The 17,141-nt window shown below is 33.2% G+C and overlaps 2 protein-coding genes across 9 annotated transcripts in view; one reads left to right on the forward strand and one right to left on the reverse strand.

Annotated features, from left to right (window-relative positions):
• The first annotated feature begins 424 nt into the window (after positions 1-424).
• Positions 425-6,077, forward strand: LOC129002841 (uncharacterized). Its single transcript, XM_054430933.1, has 2 exons — positions 425-683; positions 3,356-6,077. The coding sequence occupies exon 2, from the start codon at positions 3,363-3,365 to the stop codon at positions 4,767-4,769; it is 1,407 nt and encodes a 468-aa protein (XP_054286908.1). The 5' UTR covers positions 425-683; positions 3,356-3,362; the 3' UTR covers positions 4,770-6,077.
• A 1,185-nt stretch (positions 6,078-7,262) lies between these two features.
• Positions 7,263-17,141, reverse strand: part of LOC129002182 (endophilin-A) — a 76,213-nt gene continuing 66,334 nt past the window's right edge. For all 8 annotated transcript variants that reach the window (XM_054429803.1, XM_054429797.1, XM_054429798.1 and 5 more), the window contains 2 exons: positions 12,494-12,618; positions 7,263-11,259 (listed from right to left, as the gene is read on the reverse strand). In XM_054429803.1, the coding sequence (XP_054285778.1) occupies positions 11,140-11,259; positions 12,494-12,618 (245 nt within the window). In that variant the 3' untranslated portion in view covers positions 7,263-11,139. The remainder of the gene's footprint in view (positions 11,260-12,493; positions 12,619-17,141) is intronic.

Here is a 17,141-nt window from a genome sequence, read left to right on the forward strand (position 1 = left end):
TTAGACTTAATTTAAGTTTTAATGAACCACTAAATAGGATTTCATTGGTGATCTAGATAAGCAAAAGCATACATAAAATACTTACACTACAGTACTAACAGTAGGCCTACTGTTAGTAGGTGTAGACAATTTATTTAAGGCGAGTCCCTACAAAATTTTCTTACGCTATAACTTACCGTGGTTATACTAAATAAACAATTATCAACAAACGTTTTTTCTTGGTTCGTAATATACATACTCAATGCTCCCATACGTTATTACTCACTTAAATTGAATTCCTGTCTTTCTGTCCCCAAGTGCGAGCGCATACAAAAATAAACATTTCTTCTGCTTCTCTCTTTTCGTTATCTAGCATAGCAACCTAGTTTCAGAGTTAGGTTATGTTCCCCATTCCCTCTACTCTAACCTATTTGCCTATTTCTGCATGAAATCTGTCACTTTTAGTTTGCCTATTATGCTCTTTAATTTTGGTTTAAATTCAAACGGATTTTATTCGTATTTGTTTCGATAGCAAGTTTTTAATTGACTGGCCTAGCCTAACGACAAATATGGGATCAGTTTGTAGACCCTATCATCATCTTCCCTTATGATACAGCCAAATAGCAAGCCAAAGTTTCTCAATTATTGGTGTTATTTAGTGGACTAAGGAAAAATCTACATGCTCATTTATGTCACTTTAATTGGTAAGTAAGTATTTTTAACAAAACAGCCAATCCAAACAAAACGTTTTAGATGTCACAGCCTACTTAACTAAGCCTAGGTTTGGCTGGTTGTGTCTGGGTCAACATTAATTATTTTGTTGGTATTCAGTAGAAAATACTGTCACTTTCTTTTAGTCGGTTAAAAATTAGTTTTGATTAAAAAACTGGCGACAAATTTGAGATGGGGATGGAATGTCTAGTTGTGCTGTAGGCCTATCCGTACAGTAGCCAAAGGTGTTCTTATAATACGTTGCCGGGTACACTTCCATAAAGTATCTTTTGGCACAAACAACCGAATGAAAATATCGATTTTTAACTTACATCGATTATTCGATATATCGTATTAAACAATCGTACAATCAATATTACTCATTCGGTTGTTTGTGCCAACAGATATGGAAGTGTAGGTACCCACGTTGCCTAAAGATTATCAAGGCTTGTAACCCCCCCAACTCAATAGAGGCCTAATCCCACTACAAACTCGTTCAAGTCCATCCCGCCCTCCATTTTCAAAACAAATTTCATCAAAACCCGATCAAAATTAGTCTGTTTGAGTTATCACATTCACACACACACACAGACCTATGTATTTTTTTAATGCACTATCAAACACCAAGTTGACTAATTAGTAGTAGGCCTAGCCTACTGTCTGTTCTCAAGGTATAGGCCTAGGCCTAACTTATAACAATTTAAACGAATAAGTTAGGTAAGCCTAGGCCTAGTGTTTTTAGGTTCTGGACACATCAAAATGAAAAAAGTAAGTTGGTCCTGGGCCCAGGTCTTACCGTGCCACCTACGGTAATAGCTACTTCCCCATGGGGAAATTTACTAGGGGTACCATAATAGGCTAAGTTTAACATTTTAGCAACTTAAGACCAAAACATTTTCTTAAAAAAATTTCCTTTTCTCAGAATTTCCCATTTTAATTAGCCTACCGGTAACGCAGAGGATCCGCGTCCGGTAACCGGACGTGGATTAACTTGGGCGTCCGGCAGTGACGTCCCGGTGGTGATGTGGGGGCCCGGAACCCCGTTACCGCAGTGATACGTAGTGCAGCTATCAGTGTTTGTGGTGCAGTGGGTAGAGTACTCGGCTGATGTCTAAGAGCTATCCAAATCGAATCCCATCGGTGACACTAGATTTTTGTCAAAGATTTGGCTTAGAATGCCATTTCATTTTAACTGTAGGCCTACATCTTTTGTTAGAATTTGGGGCATTCATAATTTTATTTCATGAACAGAATTTAACCATCATTTGATTTTTTCATTATCAGTTTGGTTAGTTAGGTTAAGATATGACAGTAACTGCCGGACCCCTAATTCACGTCCGGTTACCGGACTCGTATCCTCTACGTTTAATTAAATAGGCCTATCAACAAAACTAATATTCTAATTTCACATGTCTTGCAACTAACTTACTCACAATTTTAACCCCCCCACCCATTTGGATGTCCAGTTTACACTAGATAAAACAACACTTTAAGACAACCTGGACAACTCTAGGACTATACTGGAAATTCAAGTACTGGTACATCGGTTATTAAGTAAATTAAAATTAAAATATACTTTTATGACCCAAGGTCAAAAATTTTTTCTGAGGGGGTATCCCGAACTCCCATCTTTTGTCGCTGAGAGGTGAAACACCAGCCCCCATCTTGTATCAATCCTGGATCCGCCCTGTGCATTTTCTTCTATTGTTGTCAGTAAGGTACCCACAAAATCCTTTTCAGCAAATTTCCCTAAATACGGGAAATAGCTATTACCGTAGGTGGCACGGTAAGACCGTTGACTGGTCTTTATCGGTTTGATAAAATTTGTATTGAAGATAAATTTAATAAAAATAAAGATTTAATAAAGATAAATTTAATAATAATTTGAGCGGAATAAACTTAAATGAGTTCTTGAACCAGCATGATCAGACCATGGGAAAGGTGTTTTATGGGGCAAAAATAGTTCATTATATTGAATTTTAGCCTCCTGATCACATTTAAATACTAATTAATTGGTGTAAATGCCTGCATATTTATGTGATCAATGTGTTGCTAAATTGCAACCGGTTTCGACTCACAAAGGAGTCATTGTCAGGCCAGTACAGATGTCTTCTTGCTTTATTCGAAGATCGTCAATTCATAATAAATAAATACATTTAACACGCACACGTACACGAACATGTGTTAAATGTATATTTATTTATTATGAATTGACGATCTTCGAATGAAGCAAGAAGACATCTGTACTGGCCTGACAATCACTCCTTTCTGAGTTGAAACCGGGTGCAATTTAGCAACACATTGATCACATAAATGCAGGCATTTACACCAATTATTTAGTTGGTAAAAATAGGTTTTCCCTATTTTTTGACCCTCAAAATATAAAATTTCCCAATTTATCTATAAGTCATTTTATAGAGCTTAAAAAACAAATACTCTAGTAGGCCTATATGATTACAGTTATTGGTTACAGAGGCCCTACTTGTTAAAAAACCTAATGTTATTTAAATAGATTTAATTGAAAATCAAATCAGGCAAATGGAAGTTCGCTTTGCCTGCAGGTTTGCTGCGGAAGGGGTATTTCTAATAAGTAAAGGCCTCATCCTCTTCTTCTAATCATCAACCAAATTTAATTTTACAGTACTAATAATTACTGTTATTTTAGGTTTCTAATGGATCCTTTGAATTTACCCGAAGAAGTAACTGAACAAATATTTTGTCTGCTGCCTGTTGAAGATCTCTTATCATGTTGTCTGGTCAATTGTGATTGGAGAAATGCTGTAAATAAAAATGTAATATGGAAAAGGCACTGCAGTACAAAACTAGATTTGGAAAATATGACATGCGTCGTTAGTCCTGCATTTGAAATAACAAAAATTGACAGTGAAAGCTTAACTCCAATATGTGACTACAGACTGAAATACATGCATGAAGTTCACTTATACAATAATTTTAGAAACAACAGATGCAAGGAATATAAATTTTCTAGAGGTAACATCGATAAGACGGAATTAATAAACAAGTATCTCTTATTGAACGAAGGTTATAAAAACATGTTCCATGTGTGGGACATTGAAGGTACGCCTTTTCAAGTCCAGTCCGTACCATATTTACTCCAGCAGATGAACGCCCAACTTTTCCAAGCTGTTGGAGATAGCCTATTGATAGTGCAGTGTAATCTATTACAAGTGTATATAATCATTGACGGTGTAGTGTCACTGAAACTTTGTAGAATATTTGATAAAGAAGAAGATTTTTCTGATAAAATTCCCGATATTAATAAAATATCCACGTGGTACTCTGACAACATTGGTTGGTACCCGTGTGATTTTACTAGTATGAATGAGGTTGTAGGTAACTACTTCATCGGAATTATAGAGCAATCCCACGGTAAAGATTCAGTTATGCACATTTGGGATTTGACCTCAGGAAATAAACTGAAAGAAGAAATCATCCCTGTGACTGACGAAAGTGTGGAAAACATTTGCACCGGAAGAAATTCAAGCTGTCTCTTCATAGCTCTTTACCTAAACTCAAGAGGAAACTTCGGAGGGATCCGCTGTAAAATCTATAGTTACGATTTGAAAAAACTAGAATATACACAGTTTTATGTGGAATCCAACCACTCAATCCCGTTTATGTTGTTTGAGGAAAAAGTGGTGGTTTTACCGTGCGACCAGTGGGAAAACAGTGGAAGCTACGTTTTCCACAATTCAGTTACAGGGGAGAAAATTGCGGAAAAACATTTTGACAATCCCATGAACCCGAAAGCTTTGGACTCAAATAACCAGGTTCTAGTTTTTGGAAGTGGCAACACTGTAACTGTAGTCGATCTGGTTACGCTTAAAGTACTAGTGTTTTTCTCAGTTGATTTTGAGGTTATAGAAGTTCATCTACTGACCAATAACATTCTGCTGGTCGGAGGAGTGGATTATCACTTTGTGCTGGAAGTGTGGGACATCAAGCGAACCCGGAAATTGTACACACTCGGCGAGAGGTCCATCATGATGTGTGCCAGATCCTTGCCTAGGCTATGTTTACAGAGTATGTATGCAATCCATGTTTCTCACTACTGGTGACATTTGCTAGGAAATCAACCATCCATATAATCAAACAACTTTGCATCACTCGAATAATTTACTTTGAATAGGCCTAATTAAACACTGAAGTCAGATTTTGTTTCTGTTTCATGTCAGTAACATTAAACACTAGTAATTTCAGGGAAAATTTTAAGATTTACGCTTTAATATTTGGTTATAAAACTAGAGGACACTATTGCTTATAATTAAATCCTTTTATTTGGTTAAAAACAGTTGTAATTAGTACGGTACATGCCACAAGGTCAGGAAGTGGGTGTTTACGGTATGAGCTTGATAGTTCCTGTGTGAGGTTGCCAAACGTGGGATTTCATGTGAGTACCTCGACACCTTCCCGGGTGAGTTGCACCTGCTACTTTTCGCCATACTACCAGTAACCAGTGTTTGCAATAAGTGTTTTTACTAATTTAGATGTGTAGACTAACATAGTATCATTAACCTATTAAATATATTTTGCTCATTTCGGAACTTTGAAAACATGGAAAACACAGACCTGTATTTAGATTTAAATGGCAGCAGATTTGACTTTTATTTCATGTGAAATTTCACAATATTCTGTATTGTTTGTAAAGAGTCTTCTGTAAACAATTAATTTACACCAACTGAACCTACATGAATTGGGTGGAACTGATGTAAAAATTGTCTTCAGATGATGATTAATCAATTTGGGAAGACGTTCTATATCTATTAAATTAGCTGTACAAGTAAGCTTATGGTATAGTCCCAGTTTCCTATATTTTAGCATAATCAATTAAAATATTTTCAAGAAATCCTCTTGTTACAATATATTATACATAAGTATAATTGAACTTTTTAACTTAGGCTATGCCTGGATTGTGCCTTTGATGTTTTTAATTTGCTGTATGTAACACCCTTTTTTTATCTCCAAGAATCCCTTTTTTTACTTGTTAATTTAAGACTGATATATTTTTTTAAATAATTTATTATATGTATATCTACCTGTGATGTAAAATGGAAATGAATGGTTTAGTTCGATTTCAGATTGCTTCAAAAGCAATAAAACATTTTAAAATCTGTCCTTTATTGTTATAGTAATATTATATATTTTATTACACTATTAACTACTGTTACCTTGTAGTCTTATCACAAATTATTTACAGATTATTATTTAAAACCTGCTAGTAATTTGTATTGTAAAGGTCAAGTGAATGGGGTTTTTTTAATGTGATAACACAATTTTTTCAAATGTAACTTCATCACCTAAATTTTTTTAGTAATGTTTGTAAGTTATTGGCAAGCAAATAGTCTTGTTGTTTGGATGTTATTACTAAGAAGAGCAATAAAATATATTACAATTTTTTTTAATTATTGTTACAGCATTTGTATTTTATTATAAAACCTATTAGCCTATTACAACACTTTGTTGGTAATTCCTTTAATTTTCTAATTAATAAATGTCTTTGGATGGAGACTGAAAGATAAGTTAGGTATAGGCCTACATCTATACTAAATTATATTTTAAAGTTAGTAGGTTTATAAATTTATAACTGCAAAACAAATATCCAATTGTTCTGAAGAACATAGACCTTGCACCTTTGAAACAATTCCTAATTTATTGTGATGAAAAGGAAGTGTCAGATTGTGTAATGAAAACTACATGGAATATTATACTATTAGATTATCTCTCTGCCATTGTGTTCTTGTGGTTTTGTCATATAAATTTGTTTACAAAATACTTTTGTATGAGCAACTTAACTGAAAAACAATATAGAGTACCGGTACTACATAGAATAGAGCATAGGGGCCAAGGTTTTTTTTAGGGAAAATAGTGGAAAAAATACTTGCTGCATTTTCAGCTAAGGAAAAGTTTTCTTCAGGTATAATATGGTGTCCAGAGAGTTATTGAAAAAGAATTGCCAATAGAACAAAATTTCAAAACACAGTTTCAATTGATCTTTTATATACACTGTATATATGTAAATAAGTATGTAAGCCTGCTTGTTGGGTGGGTTGGATGGAAGATGTTACCTTAGGTTTGGAATTGTCTAGAAGATAATTCCCACTTTCTCAGTTGTGACTGGTCATTAAAACTGTTGCACCAATAACTGTTGTCTTTGTATCAGGTAAACACATTGTCTATTCTATGGCCATTCATCCTGCTTCTGAGGAATTTAACCCCAATGTAAGCAATGTGATGCACAATCTGTAGGCTGTAGTGCTTGATTTAAAAAAAATGATGTGCTAGAACTGTAACCTATTTAATGTGATCAGTACCTATATTTGCAGTACTATTTATGCAAATATATTTATCATTCCGAAAGAGAGGAATCGGAACGCTGTTCCGCCACAAATCCAGCACCGGGTGTATTCCACTTAGCCTCATTCCATCTTGTTTTGCCATTATGAAAAAACAACTTGTTAGGTTCAAAGAATACAGCCAAACTTTAGTCCCAAAACGCATTGTTATAATCGCTTAGATTGACCTAGGCAGCAGGGTGTAATGAAACTCAGAAAGCTACAATTATCATATAATTATTGTATCTTCCATAATGTACATAGTGTAAGGAAGTGTTATGTAGTACACAACGCATTGGGTAACTGGGAAACAGGTAACAACAATTAAAATATTTTTGTATATATTTCACTTTAATTTTTTTAACAGATACAGACTTTATGGAGAATCAACAGGATAGATTCGAGTAGCACACAGTCATGCAAAAACAATGACATAAAATATTGTGTAAAATTCAATAAAACATGTGAAACTATTCAAACATTGTGTTTTCCATTGCAAACAAAAACTTTTGAGCACCTTAAAAGCATCAATTTCTATATTATGTTTCTATTTCCGCCTATTCATTTTAACTGGTACTAAATCAATTTAGTGCAAGCACTTATAGCTTTTAAGCACTAACTGTCCTCTATGCCAAAAAATGGTATAAAAGCACCCCAGTTAATCTGATAACATTTAAGAGGATATAGTTAATGTTTTGAAAATATAAATAACATTTAATTCTAGGTCTCGTATATGCGTTTAAATATTAATACTGTACTCAAAAATAAGAGCGGTAACCGGCATTGGCATCTTTCCAACATTATAATACACCAAAACTACTTATAAGTGTAAAGCAATTTACTAGGACAACTGTCAATTCTTACAAAATACTCTATATCTCTCTTAATAAATTTGTTTTCAATTACCCTCGACTCCATGTCTATAATTACAAAATATCAATTTCATATGATACAGAAGGCATATAAAAGTTAAATTGCTTTCTTCATTGACATTGTTCAAACGTTTAAAAAATCAACATAATCCAACAATAACAACGGTTGAATAAAAAAACAGGCCATGCACTATAAAATAATTACCTACTTATACATCTAGAGCTTAACGAAATCACATTAGAGTCTAAAATTATATATTCGATCGTAAATAACGTACTAAATTTAAAATTTACACAAAATGGAGGCAATCGACATCGATGATATTTACATAATTTTATCGTATAAAGCATACAGCAGGCTGCACTCATGCACCTTACATTCTGAGAAGCTCGGCTATGCCAGCACTGCTTCAACTATACGACTGTACTGTACGTCGTAGTAGAAAATATAACCATTCACAGCGCTGTACAATACAACCAGCAAATGTAAACCACAAAAATATACCCAAAGTGACACATGTGGTAGAGAAAACGTTTCTGACTGGCCACTGTTGTTGTTTTTTAGAAAAAAACACTTTCGGACTATGATAATCAGTAAAACAATCGTTTAAACAGCTAGAGAAGTGACCAGCCCAGGAGAGACGGGAGACATCTATAACGACTAGAGGCCGGGCATATTGTCTGTGGCGGGAGTATTGTCAAACAGCGTGACATGCAGGAGGGATACATATCACGCACGCACTCGCTCCTCCGCCACCCAGCGGTGTCCGTCAGATTGTGTAATGGACTCTAAACTCTAAACAAAATGGTACAAACTCACATCCTGTAAAAATTTCAGCCTTGGTGATTTTGCCTAAAAACATCATAGTTACTCCCACTGCTTACCAATTATAAAGGTCTTTGACAAGCCAATGGGAGGAAGTGTCCGTTTGCTAATACCGTTTATGACTAAATTCGTTAAGTCAGCAACGTAGTATTTGTCAGGACACAGCCAAGTAGGCGGTGGAGCATAGAGTGAAGAATTTCCGCAACATTCAGACGATACAGACTAGCTAAAGTGCCTATCTACTTGAACACATGAACCATACACACTGGGTGCTTCACTTCATATTCTGTAAAACTTAGTGGAAAATATGAATTTAAACTTTCAAAATTGCTTGGCTTTAAAAGAAACAGTTCCAATACACAATCAGTTCTCCTTGCCTAAGAAACCAACCTTTTTTCACAGCTTAAAGTAGACTTTGAACCATTAGGTCAAGGCATTACACAGCAATAAAAAATAGTGACTGTCGAGATTTGAACCGAGCTCCCAAGGACAGAATCCCCAAGCTACCTTACAAAAACTTACAACTTACAACTCCATACAACATTTTGAGTGTGTTAAAACCCTGCCCCAAATCAATAACAAATTTTCAAAAGTTACAGGTTTCAGTACCAAGTAGTCTATACAATTATAGTAATTTTTTAGATGCTAAATACTGATATACTAAATGGAGACAATAAATTCCAAATTGATCATTTCACATTATTTATGGAATGTGACTAATAATTCCATAAAGTGAAACACCCTTCACATTGCAAGTTTACTTGAAGATGAAATGCAACAACAATATAAATATCTGATAAAAGTTAACAACTGATGGCTAGCTAGTCCAGGCATTAATCCAATATGGCAAATCTTATGGTATAGTGTTTAGTAAGTTATGTTTATTTAAATCATCACTTTAATAAGTTTCTAAATCGAGGAGGAATCTTTGTCTACGTTATTCAAAAGTGCTACAATCTACAATTTGTCTACCTCAATTCCGTGTCAATAGTTAGACATTGTTACAGAATTTTCAGAGGAAGGTTTTAAGGGGAAATAATTTATCTTCCAAATACAGTAACATCATCAATCACACTCGGACACAAAACATAACTATTAGCTGCCTGTAACAATCAAGCATTGTTAACAAGGTTAACAAGCATTGATACACACTATGAGTCTCACAAATATTGCTGTATTGTTGAAAATAAATAAATAGATATTTTTTATAAATAGATATATTTTATAAATAAAATATATTTTTTTTAAAGAGGTTGGTGGCCTATTAAAATAGGCCACCAACCTCTTTACCTTGTATTTGCTTGTCCAAATAGGCCTCGAGCCTATGAAACGTATCCAGCAAAGCAAAGGGTGAGCCGGTACAGTACGAGAGGAACTGTACTGATAAAAAGTAGTGGCAGGGACCAGGATCCGAACCCTTGACATCGCTGCCTTGGGCCCGAAGAAAATGGCGGTATTAACTGAACCAACAACTCACCTAAATAGTTATAACTAATGGGAAAATATTGATTATCAAATAAAAAACCATCAGCCCTTAAGAACAAAACTCCCTTAAGGAGAAAACCCCCTTAATTAAATGGGCTCAATGTGATCTGACAAAAACCAGTTGATGATAGTAGTAAAATTTCCGCTCAGTATACAAACATTTAAACAGTTGATACATCTCATAGCATTGATTCCTGATATTCAAAGTTATCAAATTCTTTCATAACAATTGGGGTATCCAGCCAAACGATTCCTCCTCTTAAATACTATAACAATCAAATCTGACTACATCTAAATCAAGAATGTATATAACACAGTCTTAACATTTGCTAAATGATACGTATGTTAATCTAAAAGAAATAGTTGGTAGTCTAAATACAATATATACATGATGATGTGAAGGACGCAAACAAAACAGCATCTACCTACTTAAACTGTGCCTCGGAATCCTGGCATCACTGCACAAGCGTTCAAAATATATGTATTAAACGTACAATACTGTAACTCTTAAGTCTAACTTAGCGAAATAACTCCGAATGACAGCTAGTAGTAAGCGATATGCGTTTAATGATTTCTGACATACTAAATGAAGAAGGATCCATAAATGATTCTTGTATTGTATACATAAAATAACTATAGAAAACAACTGCAAAAAGTGGTTAAACCAGTAAAATATAAATCTGTAAAAATGATAAAATTGAAAAAAATTCTAGGTTTACGTACTTTGTACGATTCATACACAATCACGCCAGTGCGGAGATGATTTGATGTAAAAATACAATTAGATAACAAAAATACCTTCATCACGCCGATCTCGACATGCGACAGTACAAACGAAACCTTTACAAATGTAGTAGCGTAAACGTTTGCGGAATGACGGTTGCAGTGATGCAGGGAGCAGAAGTTACAACGTTTACGGCAGCGGAACGACGACCTGAACGTAAGTCACTGGGAAGTAGCCTGTGCGACCGTTGACGCTTCCTTCCAACCAGTTCTCATCGATCTTGTTCAGTAGCGCTATCGTGTCCCCTTCCTAAAAACAGATTAACACTTAGATACTTAACTTAACAAAATTGTGATTTGAATACATCACTTTAAAAAAATGGAGACAAAACAAGGGTGTATTTAAACCTAATGAATATTGCCTAAGCATTGGGTGAGTAAAATATCTTTTGTAGCTTTGTCCATCGCTCAAACCATCTGTTACTTTAATCAGTGTGATTCACTAAAAGGCTCTAGACCCAGTTTAGTTACGAACAATTAAAAAGCTTACAACTTTTCTTAGAACCAAACAGTAATTAATTGACAATAAGTGTGAAAAGATAAGTTGTGCATGAACAGTAGGGTCAACAATCTGAATGGCTGTTGTCGACTTTGATAATTTAATTGTGTAACTAAAGTATCATTTTGGGACTGAACCTGGGAACGTAGCAAAATATAAATGCAAGTACAACAACATTTATTTGTATCTTTTAATCTAAGCTTTATAATATACCAAACATGACTAGAGACATAAAAGCATATAATTTAACGAATGAATAGCGAATGAAGCCCGGTCCCAATTGGTTCAGAGTTTGGACTCTAGCCTTTACTGTAAACTTGAAAGATTATTATTGTGGAGCTTTAGGAAATAAAGTCCACTATTCTTTTCCTCTAAGAATTTTTTGAACACTAAAATTTTTAATTACGTTTTTCTTAGGCAAGCTAGCTGAACTTTATCCTAACCAGCCATTTGACATTCATTAAAATTCTTCTCCTGTATTTATTTAGAGTCACCTCAATGTTTTGTAACCTCCATAAGTCAAATTCAATAAAGAACTAGGGGACCAAAGCTTTTTAGTTATGTATACAAATTGAAATTGAAATTAAATACACACTTTTTTTACAAATTTAGTCGTGGTCTTCCCCTAACCTGATACATTTAATTAAACACTGCATTGCCATTCTAACCTAAAACCAGAACACTAAAATCAATAAACATACAATTAAGCAATGTTTACATTATCTGGTATATTTAAAACAGCTTATGGAAACACTGTAGCAGTACTTCCATTACAAAATGACTGGATGTATACGGCCTGTGGGGAAGAGCAGGGGTAATTTTCGACACTTCTGATATTTTTCCCACCGTCCTTGGACCTTAAGCTTTAAAATTAATGCTCAACAGCCATGCTACCTTTTTCCTAGCTCGAGATATTTTGTAAGGACCGATTCACCTACGGAATTAAATATATAGATTACCACTATAACTCAAAACAGTTACACACCTTGAAGCCAAGCTCTCCAGGGTTCTCGGGATCAAAGTCGTAGAGAGCTGTGCAGCATGGACCCTTGGTCTGGCCTGCCGGGGTCCTAGCTGGGGAACTCTTGATGGGCGACGACATCGGCGAAGCTGTCAACAGAATATCATACGTCAAATACAGCCCAAAACTAGCTCTCAATTACATTATCATCGCTTTAGAGTCAGCAACATCCCCTAGGCGTGTTTTAAACTGGACCCAGCTGTCCTAATCCTTGGGCTTTTATATAGTCCTGAATAATGAAAAAGCATATCCTAGTCAGTAACAAAGAAAAGCTACAAAAGGCATCTCAAGCCATTCTACACTCATTCTTCATTCATATTTGGGTTAAAATACTTCATACATAGTAGCATCTCCATCTTAATTGAAAACGATAATGAATACAATAAGTTTAGAATGGAGTGAAATGCCTTTTAGGGCTTTGTCACAAAACTTTTATTTAGTCAAGAGCATTTATTAAAAGCCCGATGATCAAGGACAGCTGGCCTGGTTGAAAGATATATTGTACATAAGTTGTCAAGTGTATTTAATACTGAGTAGGAACTGAAACTATATTGTTCTTAATTGATATTTAAGAGAACAAATACGTTATTTATTTCCTAAAATGCAGCTTGAACATAAATCATAAAATAAATTTATGTTATTTTAACCCTTTCAGTGCTAGGGCAATAATTCATATTTCGTAAGGCTTTTTTGTTTGCCTTTCAATTCCATTACCTGTTGTTGAATTTTAACTGTGATGTTGTCACTATTTTATTAATTAGGCTAATTTTGAATATCAAGACAATAAGAAAATATATAACAAAGATTAATCCCGGTATTTGGAGTAAATATTAAATAAAACTTAGTTTTTGTTGTAATTTTCCTGGTTTTCCTATACATTTTTTGTTCTGATAGCATTGTTTGAAACCAGAAACTCATAAGATTAAAAGACATATAGTTTACAATGTAATATTGAATTTAACTTTGATTTAGTTGGACGAGGTTATCGTAATATAGCCATTTTAGGGAAAATAATGTTTTGCAGCAAAGTTTCAAGAACACATTTATGATCACTGTTGTGTTTCAACTGAAAAATATCATCTAAATAGTCCTTGACTAACTAGTGCTGCTACCTGGTAACACATTGAACAACCATCTGTAGCGCTATCTGATGTTGAATTTTAACTGTAATGTTGTCACTATTTTATTAGTTAGGCTAATTTTGAATATCAAGACAATAAGAAAATATAATTAGTTTTTGTTGTAATTTTCCTGGTTTTCCTATACATTTTTATATTCTGATAGCATTGTTTGAAACCAGAAACTCATAAGATCAAAAGACATATAGTTTACAATGTAATATTGAATTTAACTTTGATTTAGTTGGAATCATCATTATGCATTGGTTTAAAATCAAGTTAATGCGAGGAGAAAAAAGATTATAGATGGACATTTTTCAATACCCACAGGATTGACATACTATTTATATCAATAATTCAAAACAAAATTCCCTGTCAGCACACATACATAAATTATACATATAATGTATGTTCGACGTAGATCTACAATACGTATATCTACAATACGTATATCAGAGAGATAGGTTACGTAAAATGTACGTATAGTATACGCTCAAATGTCCCATTTGTTGACCTACAATATACGTCGATTTAAGGTCTACATGGACATAAAATATCCGTAGATTATATGTATAAATATAATGTATGTTCGACGTAGATGTACAATACGTATAGGTTACGTAAAATGTATGTATAATATACGCTCAAATGTCCCACTTGTTGACGTAGAATATACGTCTATTTAAGGTCTACATGGACATAAAATATCCGTAGATTATATGTATGTTCAACGTAGATCTACAATACGTATAGGTTACGTAAAATGTACGTATAATATACGCTCAAATGTCCTACTTGTTGAGTATGTTCAACGTAAATCTACAATACGTATAGGTTACGTTAAATGTACGTATAAAAATAGGCTCAAATGTCCCACTTGTTGACGTAGAATATACGTCTATTTAAGGTCTACATGGACATAAAATATCCGTAGATTATATGTATGTTCAACGTAGATCTACAATACGTATAGGTTACGTAAAATGTACGTATAATATACGCTCAAATGTCCCACTTGTTGAGTATGTTCAACGTAAATCTACAATACGTATAGGTTACGTAAAATGTACGTATAAAAATAGGCTCAAATGTCCCACTTGTTGACGTAGAATATACGTCTATTTAAGGTCTACATGGACATAAAATATCCGTAGATTATATGTATAAATATAATGTATGTTCAACGTAGATCTACAATACGTATAGGTTACGTAAAATGTACGCATAATATAGGCTCAAATGTCCCACTTGTTGACGTAGAATATACGTCTATTTAAGGTCTACATGGACATAAAATATCCGTAGATTATATGTATAAATATAATGTATGTTCAACGTAGATCTACAATACGTATAGGTTACGTAAAATGTACGCATAATATAGGCTCAAATGTCCCACTTGTTGACGTAGAATATACGTCTATTTAAGGTCTACATGGACATAAAATATCCGTAGATTATATGTATAAATATAATGTATGTTCAACGTAGATCTACAATACGTATAGGTTACGTAAAATGTACGCATAATATAGGCTCAAATGTCCCACTTGTTGACGTAGAATATACGTCTATTTAAGGTCTACATGGACATAAAATATCCGTAGATTATATGTATGTTCAACGTAGATCTACAATACGTATAGGTTACGTAAAATGTACGTATAATATACGCTCAAATGTCCCACTTGTTGAGTATGTTCAACGTAGATCTACAATACGTATAGGTTACGTAAAATGTACGCATAATATAGGCTCAAATGTCCCACTTGTTGACGTAGAATATACGTCTATTTAAGGTCTACATGGACATAAAATATCCGTAGATTATATGTATAAATATAATGTATGTTCAACGTAGATCTACAATACGTATATCAGAGAGATAGGTTACGTAAAATGTACGTATAATATACGCTCAAATTTCCCCACTTGTTAACGTACAATATACATCGATTTAAGGTCTACATGGACATTAAATATCCGTAGATTATATGTAAACATAATGTATGTTCAACGTAGATCTACAATACGTATATCAGAGAGATAGGTTTTGTTAAAATAACCTTCCTCTCTATATCCCTTAGAGATTTTTTAAAACAACGATATATCGGTTCATAGCACTGAAAGGGTTAACTTGATATCTTTAAACATCTAAACTATAACTCGTTTATATTTTAAGTTACCTCCTATACAATATTTTTTATTTATACATATATTAAAAATTATTTTTAAATTTGACATCTTACTACACATTGTAGTCTGCTGTAGAACAAAGACATAACAATTTTACAAGTTTGTTCAAACCTAATTATTTTTATTGTTATAAAGGTGGTTTCTTATAATGTTAATAGTCGCTAAAACATTTTGCTAAAATTTAATATAATTTACAAAGATCTAAGAAATCACATAACAAAAATTCAATTTATATCCCAATACACAACATTCTGTTGACGTTGCACTGCTTTTCAATTAGAATTTACCTTAATTATAAAAAACCTAGAATGTTTATATAAACTTAAAAAAAAACTTTACAATCTTGGTTTTTACCTTTGCTTGCTTATTTTAAGATACTTATTTTTTAAATTAACAGTTTTCATTACTTTTCCATGAGAACAATTTTATTTTGATTATGAACAGAACCACTTTATAAGCACTTTATATTTTAGCAGCTGATGAAATAGGCAAAGAAACGTCTGTAAGAATAATCTGGTAACTGAATTCCTGAAATATTTCTTAAAACATAAATGTCGAGTAAACTAACCTGTATTTAAATTTCATCCATCACTTTGCTTTTAAAATAATTAAGTAAGATACCACAGCTTAAATTTCCATTATAATGCTTTACATGCAAATATAATACCTTTTACGCAAAAAATATCTAGTTAGAACATAATCCAAGCATATTATATTCTGCATAATTAGAATGCAACACAAAATATATCTATAGGCTGACAGTAAGCAAATAATAATTTGAAAGATAATAAACTAAATTGGGCCTATGCCGTTCCAACCAAACTAAACATAAAAGGAAGGTAACTAAAAATAATTATTTATACAATATAAACAGGAAATTAATTCATGCTTAAGTTGTAGCCAATTTTAAAATAAAAATAACTTAGATGATTATTAAGCCATTGACAATTAAATAGATTGTGCTGCTATGTATCTCAGTGTTGTTATTTCTTAACAACTTTTTAATCAAGTCAAAGTAAAAGGGCAACTTATTTTAAACTACATCTTTTATGTCCTTATCAACAATCAAAGTATTAAAGAGGAAATATAAATTACAGCATACTCTGCTAAAGGGCCATTGAACTACTTTTGAGCAAAACACTGACTGCAGCTATTGACAGTAAATAACTGATAAATATTTAAATGACTGTAATTAATCTAATATAAGTTAAACACGTGAAAATTAAACCTACATAAATTAAACTAAAAAACATAAATATAGTTTTTTTTAAGTAATGGTACAAAAATATAATATCAAA

Source organism: Macrosteles quadrilineatus, unplaced genomic scaffold (genome assembly GCF_028750875.1).
Source record: "Macrosteles quadrilineatus isolate MER2022 unplaced genomic scaffold, UCM_ALF_1.0 Scaffold_9__3_contigs__length_116548681, whole genome shotgun sequence".
Classification (NCBI taxonomy): domain Eukaryota; kingdom Metazoa; phylum Arthropoda; class Insecta; order Hemiptera; family Cicadellidae; genus Macrosteles; species Macrosteles quadrilineatus.

Excerpts from the sequence above, each read along its gene's own strand:
- LOC129002841 (XM_054430933.1), top strand. The coding sequence starts at position 3,363 with ATGGATCCTTTGAATTTACCCGAAGAAGTAACTGAACAAATATTTTGT.